The 18,564-nt window shown below is 39.3% G+C and overlaps 1 protein-coding gene across 1 annotated transcript in view; it reads left to right on the top strand.

The window, feature by feature from the left end:
- Positions 1-18,564, top strand: part of CFAP58 (cilia and flagella associated protein 58) — an 80,681-nt gene that overhangs the window by 15,845 nt on the left and 46,272 nt on the right. The window contains 6 exon segments of the mRNA XM_033148160.1: positions 8,058-8,219; positions 10,746-10,892; positions 15,424-15,460; positions 15,463-15,522; positions 15,525-15,562; positions 15,888-16,111. Coding sequence (XP_033004051.1) covers positions 8,058-8,219; positions 10,746-10,892; positions 15,424-15,460; positions 15,463-15,522; positions 15,525-15,562; positions 15,888-16,111 — 668 coding nt within the window.

The following is an 18,564-nucleotide window of genomic DNA, read 5'->3' as shown; positions in this document are numbered from 1 at the left end:
CAGTTCTTGACTTTCTATATGGATTTTGCCAAGGTCCTCTCAGTGGTCTTTAGGGTACAAGAATAAAGTTCCAGTGAGTCATACTTACTCCTCTGCATGTTCTTTACATCTTAAAAGAGTCCACTTAAGGATACATTCTGGTATCTACAGTTAGTGTCCTAAAAACCCTCCTGTTGCATGGATAATCAAGAGAGCTAGGATCTAAATTAAAAATACTTAATTATGCTGCCAGAAAAACTATAATTCTGTGATGGGAGTAAATTATGCAGATTAAGAAAACTGACATCTTTTTATTTAACTATCATTTTTTGCTTGATGTGAAAAATTTGCCGGTTGGGGACAGAATACCAATTTGTTTTTGTTGGAACACACGAGCAGGATGCATGGGATTTTGTGAATTAGCAGGCATGCTGAAATGGGAGAAAAGGGGTGAAGAGCCTGCAGAGATTACAAGGAGCTGTGCAGAGCATGTCTTATCAGTCCTCAGATAACATGTAGAGGGACAAAGAAGGGCAAGTGTTCCCTAGAAAATTGCTTACCCTTCTTTTCTCTTCCCATTTGAGAGACATTGTTAGCTTGCTACAGCTGTTAAATCCTGAATGACAATATAAGGTGGGTTTTCTTTTTTTTGCATTTTTTATCTGAAAGCTTGGGCAAGTGGGAAAAAGCTTTTCCCCTTGCTCTCCTCCAACCTTACCCTGCACTCATTAGCTTGTTGCTTTTGTAGTACAGCCCATACCTCAACCACTAACATTTATACACAGATATCTCCTGGCTTCGTGCACTTAAGGTGAAATTGCTTGCGTATTAATTATTTATCCACTATAAAATAACATACTCTTTTTTCAGTAATATAAAGGACATGGCATTATAATTAAGAAGGTTTTTTAGATTGGCCATGTGGATATCTAGACTTACCTCCCTGCATAAAAAGCTGTTACTTCTCAGTATGCAACTCGAATGCGATCTGTTGAACAAAACACAAGTTGTGAATTTTTGTAGAAGCTATGTCATAGCCTGTTTTGTTCACTCAAGCTGGTTAGGTGGAGCTTTCTTGCTTGCTTGCCCTGCTATGTGACTGTAAAATGCTCTGTTATCTGCTTGAGAACTGACTGAAGAGCTCTACATAAAACTCACTGACAGGCATGCTAGCTTCCAGTCTGTTTTCTACTCATTGTTATTCCCTGCTCACTTTATGACTACTTTCTGTATCTTCATCTGAAACAGATATGTGCCTTCTTGTATGACAGCATGTATAAATTCTTTGTAATAACAATCCCATTTAAGTAAGATTTGTTATTATTTTGGTATCTTAAATTGTCTTGTGTTTATGGCAGTGAATCCTTATCAATAGCATTACATACTGTGCATCAGTATGTGTGTGTGTGTGTGGAAAGTGAGAGAAATTGATGTGACCACCTGTCCACAGTCTCTTGATTTGTTAAGTAAGTAAGAAGAGGAATTTTTATGTGGTAGCATAACTTTTACATTTTCCATTGGCCTACATCCTTGGCTTAGAGATGAAGAGCTATGTATGTATGTATGTATGTTTGATGGATGGAGTCAGTGCTGCACCACAGTTGATGTTAACCATAGGAAGGAATATTAAGAACTCTTGAGTATTCTTAAAAAAGATTATTGAGTCCTGTTATGAACAAGGCACATCAGTCATTGCTGCCACCTCAGAAAGGGTCTTATAACTAGAGGTGATTGTCCAAGTTTGAGTATATGTAATGCCAGTCCAAAATGGAAACATCATAAACCAAGAAAAAAAATACATTTGATTTCTTCACTGGAGGTGAATTCTGACTTTGGACAACCTTGGCACATAGCTGGTGCAAATACATTTTGCAAAAAGATCAGGATGTTTATAGATCATCAACTTCAAGTCTAGAATTAGCTCAAGATCTGTTTTATCATCTAATGCATTTCATACGGTACTCTCTAGCGACACATAAAAACCAAGGAGCAAAAATGCTAATACCAAAATATTGCCAATTGCACAAATAAAACTGTGAAAGAAAACATAATGAATACGATTTTGGTGATTTTGATGTTTACTGCATTCCCTTCAGTGCTTCTTCCCTTCCCTTTGTCTGAGAAGCTTATCCATAACAAAGCATGATCTGCCTGCCAAATTTCTATGTTTAGGAGACTTGGGGACTTTCCAAACCAGCTGCTTATTGAGCAATCATGCTGATATATTCACACACAACTTGAGCAGAAATTATACAGCATTGTCTGTTTATTGAGTATTCATCCTGATATGTTTGTGTTGAAGTTATATGGTATTGCCAACTAGTGGTTATTATCCCATACTTTCTAGTGCAATTTTCCATCACCTTTTTTACCAAACATTTTGCTATTAAAAAGGTAATGGGATATTTGTGCTAGAAATTGTTGTGTAACAATCAGGCTTTGTGCGAATAAACAATCCACCTGGAAGCTCCAAAATAATTGTAAGTCTCAAAATCTTTAGTTCAGTATATAAAGCTCCAAACTTGTGACCATTGTTAGGTCAAGAAAGTAGCATAACATAGCACTAGAATTTGTAGGCATCAAAAGAAGCTGAATGTTGAAAGATTCAGGACAAAGTATTTCTCCACACAGCACATAATTGAAACAATGGAATGTGCTCCAACAACCTGTAGTGATGACACAAACTTCAGTGATCTGCACTGGTTGCAGGTTTGCTACTGGGCTGGGTTAAAGGTGTTACTATTTGTATATAAGGCCCCTAACAACTTGGAAGAAGTATACATTTGAGATCACCTTATGCCACATGTACTAATAGACTGCAGAATAGGCGCTACTCTAGGTGCCACATAATGTATAATGCATTTGCAAGAACTTGATATATGAAATAAATAAATAGTTAAATTAAAATTAAAATTAAAATTAAAAGAAGAGTAGACTAATTGATGGAGGATAAAGCTATTCATATGGGCACACATTACAGGGCTAATTTTCTCTGTAGGACAATTAATAAATCTCTTTTCCTTTATTACTGTTTTTTCACTGTATTATTAAATGTTTTTATAGAGCACTTCATGGTATAAAGCCATCAAAGCAGTGTATTAGTAAAAACAGAATTCTAAAACAATAAAACTATCCACGCAAACTCTAAAAACAATGAAACCATTTAATCAAATATAAAATTGATCTTCATAAATGACTGATTATGCTTCAGGGAAAGCCACCCTAAACAAAAATGTCTTTAGTAGGTGCCTAAACAGCATCACTCTAGGTGCATATCTTATGTGATTCCAGAGAGCTGGCGTGACAACACTAAAAGCCCAGTTTCTGCTACAGCCTGAGCACACTTCTGGGGTGTATGGTACTCTCAACTGAGGAATGCAGTTGCCTGGCAGGTATATAGTGGGTAAGGCAATCCTTTAGATGTCCTGGTCCCCATAGTACAAGTAATGCTCTGCAAAGTAACCTTTCAAATGTAGTCTGAAGGACAAGATTGCTTAGTAGCAAGGGAGGCAAATAATGTAGATCCAACACAGAATTTGTGATAAGCATCTTAGTTCATTTAACAATGGCTGCACTCCGAAGCATAGTTACAGGAAAGTAAAACTTAATGAATTTTGGGATTTATTTCTGAGTATGCATGCTTAGGATTGCATAGAAGTTGGTGAAAATGGAGGGTAAAAAGCAAAATACAAATAGATCAGGGCCAGTGCTATTTTTCTGAAAAAGAGGTGCCGGGACTCACCAAGAACACCTCCCGTATTCTCTTAGAATGGCAATGGTGCCCACCGGAGAGGTGACAGAACTAAGTTCTGGTGAGTTCCTCTGCAAAAAGCCCTGATCAGGGCTATGACAAAGGTAGGAGAAGCACCATGGCACATGATGTCTGGGCTGAACAAAAGCACTAATGCAAATTGTCCTAAATCTGGCTTCCTAGTATGAGGATATTGACAGAACCAGTGGCTGGCTGTAGAGCTAATACTTCTGTGCCTTGAAGCAACTCAGAAGCAATTGCCTTTTTATATTGTTCTAGTTGACTCCAGAGAGCTTCCCAGGATCAAATAATTTAGACTGTTTTTTTCAGCTGATCTAGTCACAACTGAGGTTTTCTTTCAGATTTTTTTAATGTTGTAGATCAGTTTCCAAAACTTATATACTGATATGTAAATAATGTATGATGTGCCAAATTGTTTGTGAGAGAAACAACCCTCTCCAGGCTTCTTATTCCAATTTAGTTTGCTAGATAGGTTGCTTGATATACGTTGTGCACTGTGGCCCCAGTCACAGTGGAAGGATGCCAACTGCTTTTAGTCTGAGATGATTACAACCTGTACCAGATCAGTACATTGAAATCCAGGAAGCTTAGTTTACAGTTTCATATGAGTTTCTCATGAAGAAATGTTAAGAGTTCATTAGTTCATTGAATCATGCCGAAGAGCAGAGGATTCAGATTACCTTTACAGATGACAACCTCCAGCAAATTGACCAACTGCGAATAACAAGTGCTATGCCAGAAGTGCATCTAGAATTTTAAAAATGCATTTGAGTTAGTAAAACTATTTCAGATGGTACAAGTTACTTGAGTCATGGCGCATTGTCCTGAGAAGACAGGTATTTGTGGCAGTAAGCAAGCAGTCTGTTCTGCTCCAGCTCCATGTATGTATGGCAGTTGAAAATCTGACCTTCAATGCAAAATCACTCTACTGAAGCTCATCAAGTGATACTTTGTCCATTCTTCCCAACATGCCATCTGTAAAGGAGATTACTGCAGAGTTCTCAGGAAAAAAGAAGAAGAGCTCAGCATTGTAAGGGAAATGTTTTCCTAATCTCAGTTGACAACTCTTGAGTTATTCATAATAAAATATCCATTAATTCATCCAGTTCCAGTTTAAGAGTTATTGGAGAGGTGTTACTCCCACGCAACAATTTTATAAATTCTTATGAATGCATAGTCAGCCTCAGAACCACGGATGCCAACTTGTAAAACATAGTAAAGTAGTTTATTATTGTACTTTTGTTCATCAACTCCCAAGATGCATGGTTACAATTCAGTGATCTGTTTTCTAATTTTGCTTCAGCCTATATAATCACTAAGCTAGGCTTCAGATTTGAAATACACATTATTGATTTTGAGCTCACTTTTATTGCTATTGGCAACTTGTTTTTAACAGGAAAAAGCAAAAGGTAGTAGGAGTTAAATTATAAGCTGGGTCTCTGCTTTTGTTTTAAACTGTAAGCAGTTTTTAGGCATCTCTGCAGTCAGCAACAAATGCACTTGAGTACCATTGCCACTACTGCAATAAAACTTTCTATATTTAGATGTACTTTATCTCCTGAGTTGGTTAGAGGTATCTGGTAATCAATTAATTAAGCATATGCCCCAAAGCTTGCACACTGATAACCCTACTATACACTTGCAAAGCTTGAATTCTTTCAGCATAGACAAATGTGCTGGTTGCAAGCTCTACTACTCTACTACTGAGTAGCTGTTCTGAACATTAATGTTATCTCTTCCTTTGAAGGTTCATGAACATAAATTTATGAATTTAAACAATAGGCCTCAATGCAAGGAAGCTAGACAGGGTGGACAAATTCCAGCAATCTATTTCATTACCATCTAATGTCAAGGTAATGAAGAAACCATTTCCAGAACCTCAGATATCTGAAATTTAAAAATTATCAGATTTCTCTGGCTTCTCCTTATGAGTTTTATTAGCGAAAATACATTTTTAAAATATTCCCATGTCTCTCATTACTGCAAAGTTTGTACAGCTCTCCCGATTCAGTTGGATAAATGAAGTGGAAACTACATAGTATATGTAAATAATTAGGGAGGTATATTGTACAAGAAAGCACAAACAACTTTGGTGCTAGGGATAGGTTTCTTCCAGTATCTTGCATGGCAGAGAGGAACATGAATGCATATTTTCCAAGAGGAAGTTGTAGTAGTAAAATGTTTTTCCTGCTGGTTTCATATCTTACGAACTTCACTGTTTGGAGGTTCTATGCTCTCCTTGCTTAATTTGAGAGCTCTTATGTGTCCTGCTCTTTAAGAAGGCAATTTTCCTTCTTCCCTATCAATATAAAGGTAAAGGGACCCCTGACCATTAGGTCCAGTTGTGTCCGACTCTGGAGTTGCGGCGCTCATCTCGCGTTACTGGCCAAGGGAGCCGACGTACAGCTTCCGGGTCATGTGGCCAGCATGACAAAGCGGTACCTATTTATCTACTTGCACTTTGACGTGCTTTGAAGCTACTAGGTGGGCAGGAGCTGGGACTGAGCAACGGGAGCTCACCCCATTGCGGGGATTCGAACCACCGACCTTCTGATCAGCAAGCCCTAGGCTGTGTGGTTTAACCCACAGCGCCACTTGTGTCCCCTCCTATCAATATTGTATAGTGTAAAAAATAATAATGCTGGAGAGTTATTAAGATTTAAGTATTTGTGACACCTTCAATTTCTTCATGGCAAACTGTCCAGTGCATTCCAGATGATCTGCTTCCACTCATTGTCTCCATGTTTTCTCCTCCAAATGCTTGTTTTCCTTAAGATGAATTGTGATATGATTAGGCAAATAATTTCGGCTGTTTTTATCCTTGCAAAGGGGTATGCAGTACAATGGGATGTCCAGATTGACAGTTATGATAAATGAGAATGACAAGAGCCCATAGTAGCTCAGATACTGAGGATTCTCATGCGCACCTGAAGTTATAACACAGAGCTGTCCAAGATTATTAAATTCCACTGACCCTATAAAGAATATTCATTGGCTAAAATGATCCACATAGACACTTAAAAAAAACCCCTATACTTTGCTCTCCTCTATTTGAAACTAATTGCAGCTCCTTAAGACAACCATTTCACACTTTGGCAAAGGGCAAGATTTATTACTAAGGTGATGTATTGATTCCTAGGCTAGTTTTCAGCAACAAATTTGAAATCTGTCATTAGACAGTTCAAACAACCTGGTCACTACAAATGAGAGAAAGACAGAAATGTTACATTCTTCATAACATGTGGTTTCATTTCATATTAACTATATGCACATGTGTATATACACATATACACAGAGGTTGCAGGATGCGGGTGGTGCTGTGGTCTAAATCACTGAGCCTCTTGGGCTTGCTGATCCGAAGGTCGGTGGTTTGAATCCACATGACAGGGTGAGATCCCGTTGCTCTGTCCCAGCTCCTGTCAACCTAGCAGTTTGAAAGCACACCAGTGCAAGTAGATAAATAGGTACTGCTGTAACGGGAAGGTAAACGGTGTTTCCGTGCATTCTGGTTTCTGTCATGGTGTTCCGTTGTGTCAGAAGCAGTTTAGTCATGCTGGCCACATGACCCAGAAAGCTTTCTGTGGACAAACGCCAGCTCCCTCGGCCTTTACACAGGGGTTGCAATCTTCTACCCATTTACCTAGGAGCATATCCCTCTGAATGCAATGCAACTTATTTACAAGTAGATATGTACAGTGGTACCATGGTTTACAACCATAATCTGTTCCGGAGGTCCGTTTGTAAACCAAAACAGGCTGTAACCCAAGGTGTGCTTTCGCCAATGGGGCCTCCCCCCAAAAATGTTCGTAATCCCCCCAAAATGGGTTGTAATCCAAAAAAGATTATAAACCGGGACATGCACTTCCGGGTTTGACATGTTTGTAATCCAAAACGTATGCAAACCAAAATGTACGCAAACCAAGGTACCACTGTATACGATTACACTGCAAAAATCTTTTTATTAATTGCAAAGTGGACTTGACCTCTTCCCAGCTGCTTTATTCCTGTTGGGGGAAACATCTCGGGAGACCCTGCTGGGGAAAAGCTGGGTAGAGATGATTTTCAGTGGGAAAATGGTGTGTGGGGAAAGGTTATGATCCTGCCTTCCCATGCTAGTCTCCTCCTTCAAATTGCAGCTGCATTCTTTTACAACACAAGAAAGTCTGTAAATATAATCCAGACCTTAGCCCAAATCTGTCTGGTTGAACAGAAATCTTTGTATTTGCAGTTAAGTCTGTCTATAGAGCACTGCTAGTCGTCATAGAAGAATGGTTTAATGATATTTATTTTATGCTTTCTCTGACAGGTCCTCCATCACATGGAAGATATCAAAGTGAGGGAAATGCAGATCTTTGACTATAAAAAGCAGATAGCAGAGTCTGAAACAAAATTAAAACAGCAACAGAACCTCTATGAAGCTGTGAGATCAGACAGAAACCTCTACAGTAAAAATTTGATCGAAGCCCAGGTACTAAAAAGCAGTTCTCTTACTAAGTTTGTTTCCCCATTTTAGTTGAGCCACGCAGTGGTGGCTGGTAACATTTTGACTTGGGAGGGTTGCAATTTTCAGATTGACAGAAATGACTATAAATTAAAGACAGTATAAAATGTGTGTGGGACAGGAAAATGTGTGTGGCTTTGAGTTTTTGAGGATTATTATTATATTTTAATTGCTTGATATTTTCAGTAGGAGGGCTGTGGTCCTGTAGCCCAGCCTCCACTTGAGCCACCCATTCTCGGTTAATATCTAGAAGATATGACAATGTTGACATGATTGTTTCCATATCTTTGTCCCTCCTGTGGGAAAAGTTATATTAGAAACCTCAGCCACATTGACCTAGTTACAGGTAGGTAGCCGTGTTGGTCTGCCATAGTCAAAACAAATAAAATAAAAAGTTCCTTCCAGTAGCACCTTAGAGACCAACTAAGTTAGTTCTTGGTATGAGCTTTCGTGTGCATGCATGTGTATCTGAAGAAGTGTGCATGCACACGAAAGCTCATACCAAGAACTAACTTAGTTGGTCTCTAAGGTGCTACTGGAAGGAACTTTTTATTTTATTTTGTTTCCACATTGACCTGACTGTTTATGCAAACAGTCATGACTCTAGAACAGAGCTTTCCAAACTGTGTGTTGCAAGATGTTAGTGTGTTGGCTGCAGTGTGTAGGTGTGTCATGTGAATGCTCCCCACGCTCCTCTGGGGCTAGAAAGGGTTTTAGTTTAACCTCTGGTTTGGTAGTAAAACTGAATTACCGGGTACTGTGTTGCAAAATGATGCATGTCTAAAAAGTATGTCACCAACATGAAAAGTTTGGAAAGCTCTGCTCTAGAACATAGAGTCTAGGTGACGGGGGGACTATCCACAATACAATCTTCACATGTATGTCTTTGAAAGATGAAGAGATGTCAGGAGTCAAATTAGGAAAGTGACACGTCTCTGGTGGTTCTGGATTACAGGAGAGCTTTCCATATCAGATGTCCTCCAAAGATGATCTAGAAATTTGTACCCAGTGGAGAGGGAACCAGTTTTCAGATGGCCTAACTCAAGAACATTACAAATGAATGCTCTTGAATGATATGATTACCTGAGTATAGTATTGTTTTAAAGTAGATGCCTTGAAAGTGTCTGCCAAGGGGTATCCAAAGCTTCAGGGGGCTAAAGGAGAGTCAGATAAGACTGTATCAGATTGATGGCTCAACCATCAATTTTCTTTTGTCTTCAGCTTTGTATGAAGAATCAATAGATATGTATAAACCAATATTAAACAACACATTATTTTCTATAGTAGGCAAAAGCTGTCATTGCGGCATGTAGGAAAAAGATAAAGGAGGTTTTTTTTTTTCTTCTGAGGGAAAGTTAGCCCATCAAATTAGTAAGGAAGTAGCTACAGAGGTGGCCTGGTAAGGAGAACATAATTTAAATTTGACTATGGAATTTCTTGCACAGACTTGTACCTGGCTAGGAATATAGCCCTTGCCCAAATGGAAGTGGGTAATTATCATGGCATCTATAAGGTGTTAATTTATTTCAAAAGAGTGTGGGGAGCAGGAAGATTCAGTTAGCATTAATTGCAAAATTCAGGAGTAGGAAAAAACACCTGTAGCTGAACATAACTTTTATAGTATAGTCAAGCTATGCTATAGCAATAAGACCATCATTCATAGTTCAGTAACAAGCCAGCCAGCCATGAAAACAAAGATGGTCTTATCTGAAAAACTATGCAGAATTGTCATCTCTCTTGGGATATAAGCTTAATTGGTGCAAGCTTGTTTGAGAAAGGAAACCTCTTGGTAGGCGTTTTCAGATTATTTAATAAGGAAAATTTCCCCATTGCCCAACCCTGTTCACATTGCTTCTGATCTCCAGGGTATCATAAGCTCAGACCCAGTAAAGCCATTTGATAAAGGAGTTGTTGGCTGAATTTCAGTACTTGCTAGGATGGTTTCACATTTTTGGATCATTCTGGTCCTGGGAATTGTTGCTTGTTAATTTAAATGAATGTAACCTCAAGCTTTGCAAAATTCATGGGAGCTTTTCCTTTTTCATTACCAAAGTAGTAGATTTGGAAACATATGTGCATACCAACTTTTAAAATAGCTGGCTTTCTTCATGAGGATTTGTAACATACCTAGGATTATACTCAACTTTCTCCTGTTCTCTTTACATGAGTGGTGATGTGTATATGACAAGCTCTAGTTTCAAAGGATGTGTGTGTTTGTGTGTGTGATATTTGTTTTGTTGCATTTACCTAAGTGAGAACCAGAGTTCTTATTTTGTCGTTGTATTATACCTTTATATCAGACAGGGGCTTGAGACCTTGCTCCTGCTTCTTGATATTTTTCTGGCTTTTGATGTCATTGTTCATGATATTCTCCTGGACTGGCTCTGGGGTGGAGTATAGCTATGCTGAAAGAAAAATGTGGATTTTATATGTATCACTGCTTTAGAGCCATTGCTACCTGCGTATAGTGAGCGCTCAATTCTGTCATGTTAGGATGAAATCAATGAAATGAGAAAGAAGCTGAAGATTATGACACACCAGGTAGACCAGCTGAAAGAAGAGATCTCTGCTAAAGATGCAGCTCTTGTGAAAATGCATCTGGACCACCAGCGGATAGAAAAAGAGAAAGAGGCCTTAAAGGTAAGGAACTTCCATTAGAAAAAGTGCCCCAGTATTGATCAGAGATAAGGGATTGATTTTAAGTTGTTGAATTGGCATAAATGGATCTGTTTACCTTCTTGAATAGACTTTTAAATTATCTATATAAAAGAATCTTTTTTGTCAATAGCTGTTGAAGAGCAGTATTAAAAGTATTAAAATATATTTGGTCTTGTGTGGCTCCTCAGAGTTGACCAAGGGCAGGAGCGCGGCTGCACTATGCTGCTGTGGAACATTTACTAGTTTTAGTAATGGTAGGAGTGCATCCTGCAGTCATTGCCATTGAAAGCAGGGGAGGCTGGAAGTCCCCCATTCCATTGCCCAGAAGAGGCCTTGTCACTTTGCATATGTTGGTGTACTGCTCATTCTGCTGTGCTCCATCCATCGGCCCTGAGCTGATAAAAGTGGTATCCGATTGGTGTTGGGGATTCCTGGGGATTTCAGCATACCTGTTTAAAGCTGCCAGATCCAGGTGCTCAGGACTTAATGCTGTGATGGCTGCAGTGGGGCAGTCCCAAACCTCATCAGCTCAACATAGAACACACTTGATCAATTAGCTGGATGGTGATCTTATCAACCTTATCATGGACAACTCAATTCCTACTTAGGTTTAGGCTTGCATGAGCCTTTCCCCTCCTGCAAGGATGGGGGCACCTATTAAAATGGTCCCTCCTCTGGAGGCCATTGGATTCCATAGAGCTTTGGGGATTTTCCTGCCAGGATGCATTGGGGATATTGGGAAATAACTGATTCTACTAACACTTGGGGTTCCTCAAAAGACTGCAATTCAAACTGAGTTCTCTGCTGGCCCATGCTGGTTATTTATCATACTTTTTGGTCCACATTTGTTGAATTGACTTCTGTTTAATGGATTTGTAGGATAGGAGTATTTAAATTAAGTGTTCCCTAGGGACACGGGTGGCACTGTTGTCTAAACCACTGAGCCCAGGGCTTGCCCACCAGAAGGTTGGCGGTTTCGAATCCCTGCGACGGGGTGAGCTCCTGTTGCTCAGTCTCAGCCCCTGCCAACTTAGCAGTTCGAAAGCACACCAGTGCAAGTAGATAAATAGTATTGCTCTGTCATAAACATTATTATTGTAAGTCTGGATATATCATTAAACCCTCGTGATAGACTACACTGATATTTTGCACAAACTTCTAGGCTAATTATTTGCAAATTAACTTGAGGAGTTTGTTGCTTAATCATTAGATAAGGGCCCAGTCCGAACTCCCACCTCCTGCTGCTGGCCAGTGGGGCTTTGTGTTTGTGGCAGAGCTACTGCTGCAACTGCATCCCTGTTCCTCATGGTGCCTGTGGAGGTAGGTGATGGTGGAGGATGCCTCAGGCCCAATCCATACGTGATGGCTGTGCCAGCCCAAGCTGGTGCAGCGATTGGGCCCTATGCCATTGTGTAGTGGCTGTAAGACTGACTTGGGATCCAGTCAATCCTGGGCTGGCTCAGCCCCCCCCTTTCATCCATTTGAATGCCCCACTCCAGGGCTTCTGCTAGCTCCCGCTGGTGAGCTTCATACCTACTTGCACATTTGGCCTGTGGGAGTCTGGCTGAGTCCAGAGAACTGGGAAGTGAGATACCACCACCAAATCAAAACCCCTCCCCAGGTGTAATGATGGGTATGGTGAATTGTATGCTGAATGGTGGGACTGAATAACAGCAGACTGATCTTATGTAAGTTTAGGGACAAAGAAGATCAAGGAATTGAAGAGAGACAGCTGAACTGGTTGAGATTAGGCCAAAAGGAATACAGAGGAAAAACCTAATATAGAGCAGAGATATCCAGGAGTCTGGAGTTGTTCACTTTTGGAAGCTGATGTGGAAATACTATTCTTTGCATAGCCTTATTTCTGGTATTAATGGATACTTAACAGTTAACATTTGAAATGCTGGGCAAAGCTAGTAATTCCCCCTTCCCTGTAGTATATTAAGAAAGAAAGAAAGATATAGGAGAGATTTTTAGTTTTCATGACCAAATAACTCGATTCCCTGTGAGTGATTTCTGGTCATGTGGAAATTTACTTTTGAGGAGGAAAGTCATAAATCTGTGCTAAATCAAAAAGAAAGTTGGAGAATACAGTACTGTCAATGCTTCTTTTAGTTACACTGAATGTAGCTGAATCTGGCTGCATGAAATGTAACTTTCCCACTTCAGTCTGCTTTTTTTTTTTTTTTTAAAAAAAAAAGATCAAGTGAAACAGCATCCATAGCAGGTCATTTTTATTTTCACTAAAGGGGGGGGGATCCCTTCCTTGGTACTTTTTGCTTTGCTTTCTTTTTGTCAATTTTATGCTACGCTCCAGTGACTCTGTAGGTTTTCAGCTATTGTCAGCACATTACTGTTATGACAGAATGTCAATAGAACTCTGTAAAGAGGTGATGAATTTGGGTTCTCGGTCTGCCTGCGAGTTGTTATATCAGCTATGGAGAAAGCATTCAGAACTTTACTTCTTGTGCAAAACTGTCTCCTTAACTAGTCTCTAATGCTGCCTTGTCACCGTGGAGCCATCCACCAACAGTTTGACAGCAGCTTGATTGCTGTGCTCTTTTACCTGTTCAATTATTCAGCAGCAAAAGTGTCTGTGGCCTATCCTCACTTTAGTAACTGGCTTGAGGGCATTCTACTCTGATGCCTACAGAATTTCTGCTAAATACCTAGAATGTTAAGAGTTTCCTCCTCCCTCTTTTACCTCTTTCCCAACCCCAATCCAAATATTATGCATTAATTCAGTGGGTGTCCTAGTATGCAATTTCTACATTTGTCTTTGGTGCTTTGGCCAGGATCCAGTGGATCAGTGGGAAAGCTTACCCATGCACTGTGTGTTTCCTGTCACATGGGAATGTGCAGATCCTATACATGAAGGTATTTAGATCACACCTTTGTGAGATTTCTGACACCTCTCGGTCTTCTGCTTAACATGAGGCTCCTGGATTGTCTGGTAGTGTTTGGTTTTTGCTTTGCAAGACAGCTTAGATTTTCATGCACTTAATGCATCGGAACCAGGATATTTGTTTATATCATTAGCTTCTGCCAACATCTAAAGTTGTTATCTTGTTTACAACTTGTATATTCTGTAAACAAAAAGGATAGTGTTTTGATATTTAAAAATGTTTCAGTAATGCTGAACCACATGAACAGTTTTACACTTCCAGACAGTTACTTTTTACACACTGTTGCTTGCATTTAATACTAGGCAGCGTCCATTTTTTGCTCTGCTGATAGAGTTTGATTAGTGTCCAGACTGGAGTAGTGTGGTGCAGATATGTGCATATGGGAAAATAAAAGTTTTATTAAGAAAACAACACAGGAGCAAGGTATTTTATAGTATAACAGAACAGTTCTACCAGTTCTCTTAAATTATTGCTTTTGCGACCAATTTTGTTGTTGTTGCATTGCTTTTTCTCAAGAGACCAAACACACATCCCCATTTATTGGAACCGGCCCTTTTCAGAATCTGTTGTGACAGAGCCGGATCAAATGTCTCTGTCTCTGAAAAACATCCTGTCCTGAAATATATCGCAAATGTTGCTTGCTTTTAAAGATATTTCCCAGATAAGGAATTGCCTTTCCTTTCTATCACTTTAACAAAGTGATTGTCCCTTTAACAATTGAATTGAACAATTGAACCACAGAATATTTGGTGGTTTCTTTGGCATGGTATCATTATCATATTTGAAAATAGCACACCTTGAGTTGCTCCCAGTGAACTACTGTACTAGCAATGTATCTAGGAATGATACAACTTTGCTAAAGGCAAAAGCAATAAATTACAGATAAATAACAGCCCTATTGTGTGCAAACTTTATCACCTCTATCTTGACCGTGAACCTGTTGTAGCTTATTACATAATATTGTCTATGTTACTATCCTTGAATCAAGGATCTTTGTCTCTGAGTTCTCTATGCTGTTCCAAGCACACTATAAAATGTCAGCAGCTGAATGAAGGTGACCTGGATTGCTTCCATTGTTATGGGCTTTGTCTGAAAGTATTCTCTGTCCACTGCGTAATGCTGTTAAGTCATCTGATTGTAGTGATTTCATGATCAATCAACCGTCTGTGTGATTCTGTCAGAAATGTATAATTCCACTTGCACCAATTCCAGACAAGTTTGATAAGTTATAAAGATAGTGGTGGGTTATTACTGTAAGCAACTGAATTCTCCTCTATCTACTACTGTTCCTTTCCCCCCTCTGTAAGTTTAAGAAATGCCTGAGAATTACAAATTGAGCCTAAACCACACTGACATTTCTCCTGGGTATGATGTACAATACAAGATGTTGACATATTGTTACAACCTTTCTTTTATAAGAGTTAGTGTGCATTTGTGTGGTATTTCTCATTTGCTGTTGAGAACCAGCAAACTCAATCCAACAAACATGAGAACCTAAGCAAGGGTACAAGATTGTCTAAATCTTAATAATCCTAAATTCCCAGGTTTATAAAATCAGAAGCTGTTACTAAACGCAATTTATTTCCTGTTTCTTTTGTTTCTGTCAGAGTGAACTGCTTAAAATGAGACAACAAGCTCTGGAGACTAACACTTTATTGAAAAACAAGAGGAAGAAGAAAGAAAACTCTTGAAAATTATTTCTGAAGCTGTGCAGAGAGGATCAGGCAAAAAAAGGAATTAGACCAGGTAAGTAATACAAGCACTGCTTCAGTGGCACTTATCTTCAATGTGACTCAGTTGAAGCAAATTGGCATCAACCCACTTAACATACCATAGTGTTGTAAAACAGAAGGATGTCAACTTGTCCTAGTTGAAGATCTGGCCCACTGTCAGGACTGCTTCAGACCCTTGTCGTATATTTTATTTACTGACAATATGCCAACATTTTGGTGGTATGTTTCCTCCCTTTTTTGCTGATGAAGACACTTCTCCCCCTTATGCTTTATGACTGACAATTTTCATACTTTCAGCCCATCTGTAGAATCTTGTCTTGGCCTGCCACTTTTTCTAGGTTATCAGTGAAAGAGACATTCTGGGGAGCCAGCTGGTTCGTCGCAATGATGAATTGGCTCTTCTATATGAGAAGATCAAAATCCAGCAATCAATTCTGAACAAGGGAGAAATGCAGTACCGGCAAAGAATGGAAGACATCCGACTACTCAAGTTGGAGATCAAGAAACTTCGTCGGGAGAAAGCAATACTTGGCAAGAGTGTAGCTAATGTGGAAGAACTCAGGTAGAAAGACAGAATGAATCAATTTTGCTTGTGGCTGCGGCCATGACACTGCTTTTGAGACACTGGGGAATGTTTGTTTTCATGCATGACAAAGATTTGTGTTGACATATCAGTTATTCAAAAGAATGATTAGCTTCACATGACCTCATACAATACTAGATTTAAATTCAAGCAAATAAGTCAATCAATAGTCAGGAAAAAGAAACATAATTTTAAAGGGAAGTTGCTGGTACCAAACTATCCCACTTCCAAACTTTACTTACTTCTACAATTGCTACGGCGTAAAACTTGACAGGCAGCAATGGGGAAAGTGTTCAGAGTTCAGTGAACAACTTAGTGGGGCCCAGGACCCACATTAGCAGGGCTGTTTTTTGTTAGGTAATTCATATTGGAAACAGAACATTTGACATATTTATAACAAGCCCTAATATGTTCTCAGTTTTTTGTCCTTTAGATTTATCAGGTAGCTTGATCCTAGTTGAAAGATTTGCTTAAATTTTCATTTGAGATTGTGTTTACCTCGGAGCAAAATTTTATGGGCTTGCTAGATTTATCTCCTCCTTTTTGTGCTAATACTTTAAAAAGAAAAAGAAAAAAAGACCTTGCTATACTTGAGACATATTTTGTTCTTTTGGGAAAACATTGTTATATAGTCACTGTGGGCTTGTAAGAAAATAGACTAAAGAAAAGGACTGCTTTCAGTGAGTTACTGGTTTGGCAAAGGAGGATTTAGTTCTGTCTTCTGTTAAGTAAGATTTATGCTGTTGGCAAAACTTCACAGACATTAATAAGGTTTGCTCTGGAGAGTTACTCTGCTAGTCCCAAAGAATAAGAACAATAAATAGGTAAGGGGCTTTTAAAAATTAATTGGACTTATTTCTGTGGGTGAAAGAGTGTGCAAATTTCATGGAACTTTTACTGTAGCTAATTCTCAATGCTAAATGACTTTTAGGCAATTAAATAACAGGGTGCTTCTAAGCATTTTCATGAAAAGTAAATCTTATTGAAATCAGGGATGTTACTCTGTAGTAAGTGTATATAAGATGCAACCTAAGATAGTTTTAAAAGATTTTGCAGGTAATGTGCCAGTGGTGGCTATAATGAACAGATTTTTTTTCTTCCTTTGGAAACTACTGTAGAGAGAGACAATGGTCATGGGATGTTTTTATTGTTGAACTTTAGATACTAGAGAACTAACAATTTCTGTTGAGTGGCTTAGTAGACATACCTTTTGTGGGGTGGGTGATAATTCCCCCCCTAGGCCCAATTGGCTAGTGATTTTAATATATGGGGAGAGGTGGGCAGATTCCTAAAAGAGGATTTTGTCTCAGTGCATAACTTGAGAGAGATGACTTGAAGGTTCCTTTCAGCCCTAATCTAAGATTTTATGGAGATTTAAGCATTCTAGAAAGATGTGGCATTTATTTGTTGTCTATGGTCAATGAAGTGCATTGGGCTGGGTGCTCAATTACCATATGGAAATGCAAGTATATGCTACAGTGGCAAGGTTAGCTTCTGTTAATGGCATCAGCAACTCTCTGTTTTAATGAACTCCCCAATCATTGCTAGAATTGCCAGAAAAGAGTCATTTCATCATTTGCAGTGCTAAGCTGCTTTAATTGGTAGTACAGTTACTTCTTTGGGTTTGGCCCATCCATCTAAGAATCGTTTCACATGTTACAAATGTAAAATGTAAAATTGTTAATGCATCTTGTTTATGGCACCAGTAATTAATATTTTTATACTTGGAAATAGAAATGAAATAGAAGGTATATAACTAAAATTATAACAATAAGAACTTTGAGAATCACTTACATCATGGTGTATAAATTGCTATCAAGCTAAAGAGACTTCCACTATGTTTTTATTTAATCAGAGCATTTATACCTTGCTCCTCAGCCAAAAAGATTCCAGTGATGGCTTATGTCTGCTCAATTAAACGAGGCCATCTATGTCCACAGGCATATAGTGTAAAAGACACCATATAGAAAAGGGCATAGGGGAAGAGGGGAAAAGCACACTTGGGAGGTTGTCCTCATCAGGACTAGCTGGAATGGGAAAAGTTATGGGGCAGGAGGCACCTGATGGAGCTGATCTTTCAGCAGAGCTGAGGGAATGAGCTGTTCCCCATCTCTAAGGCAGCCTTCCGGCAGTAGCAACTGGTGGAGCTGTACAGGAGGGGTTGTGTTGCTCTCCTGTCTTCCCATTGCCGTATGTTGCTGCCATTTACCAAGAAGTTGAGGGGCAAGGGCAGCAGGTGTTTAGCATGGCATGGTATGAGCAGTGGTGTATCCAATCCAATATGCCTGCTTTGTGCTGAGCTTCTGTTGCCTTGTCCCCCTCCATCTTGGTGGCAGTGATGTCCAGTGTTGGGAAGACAGGCGAACAATGCAGCCCCACCCACACTGCCCTGGCTACCATTCTTGATAGTAGGCTGCCTCAGAGACAGAAAG

Source organism: Lacerta agilis, chromosome 5 (assembly GCF_009819535.1).
Source record: "Lacerta agilis isolate rLacAgi1 chromosome 5, rLacAgi1.pri, whole genome shotgun sequence".
Taxonomy (NCBI): domain Eukaryota; kingdom Metazoa; phylum Chordata; class Lepidosauria; order Squamata; family Lacertidae; genus Lacerta; species Lacerta agilis.
The sequence above is the reverse complement of the archived record's forward strand: the minus strand, read 5'-3'. Positions and strand labels throughout refer to the sequence as shown.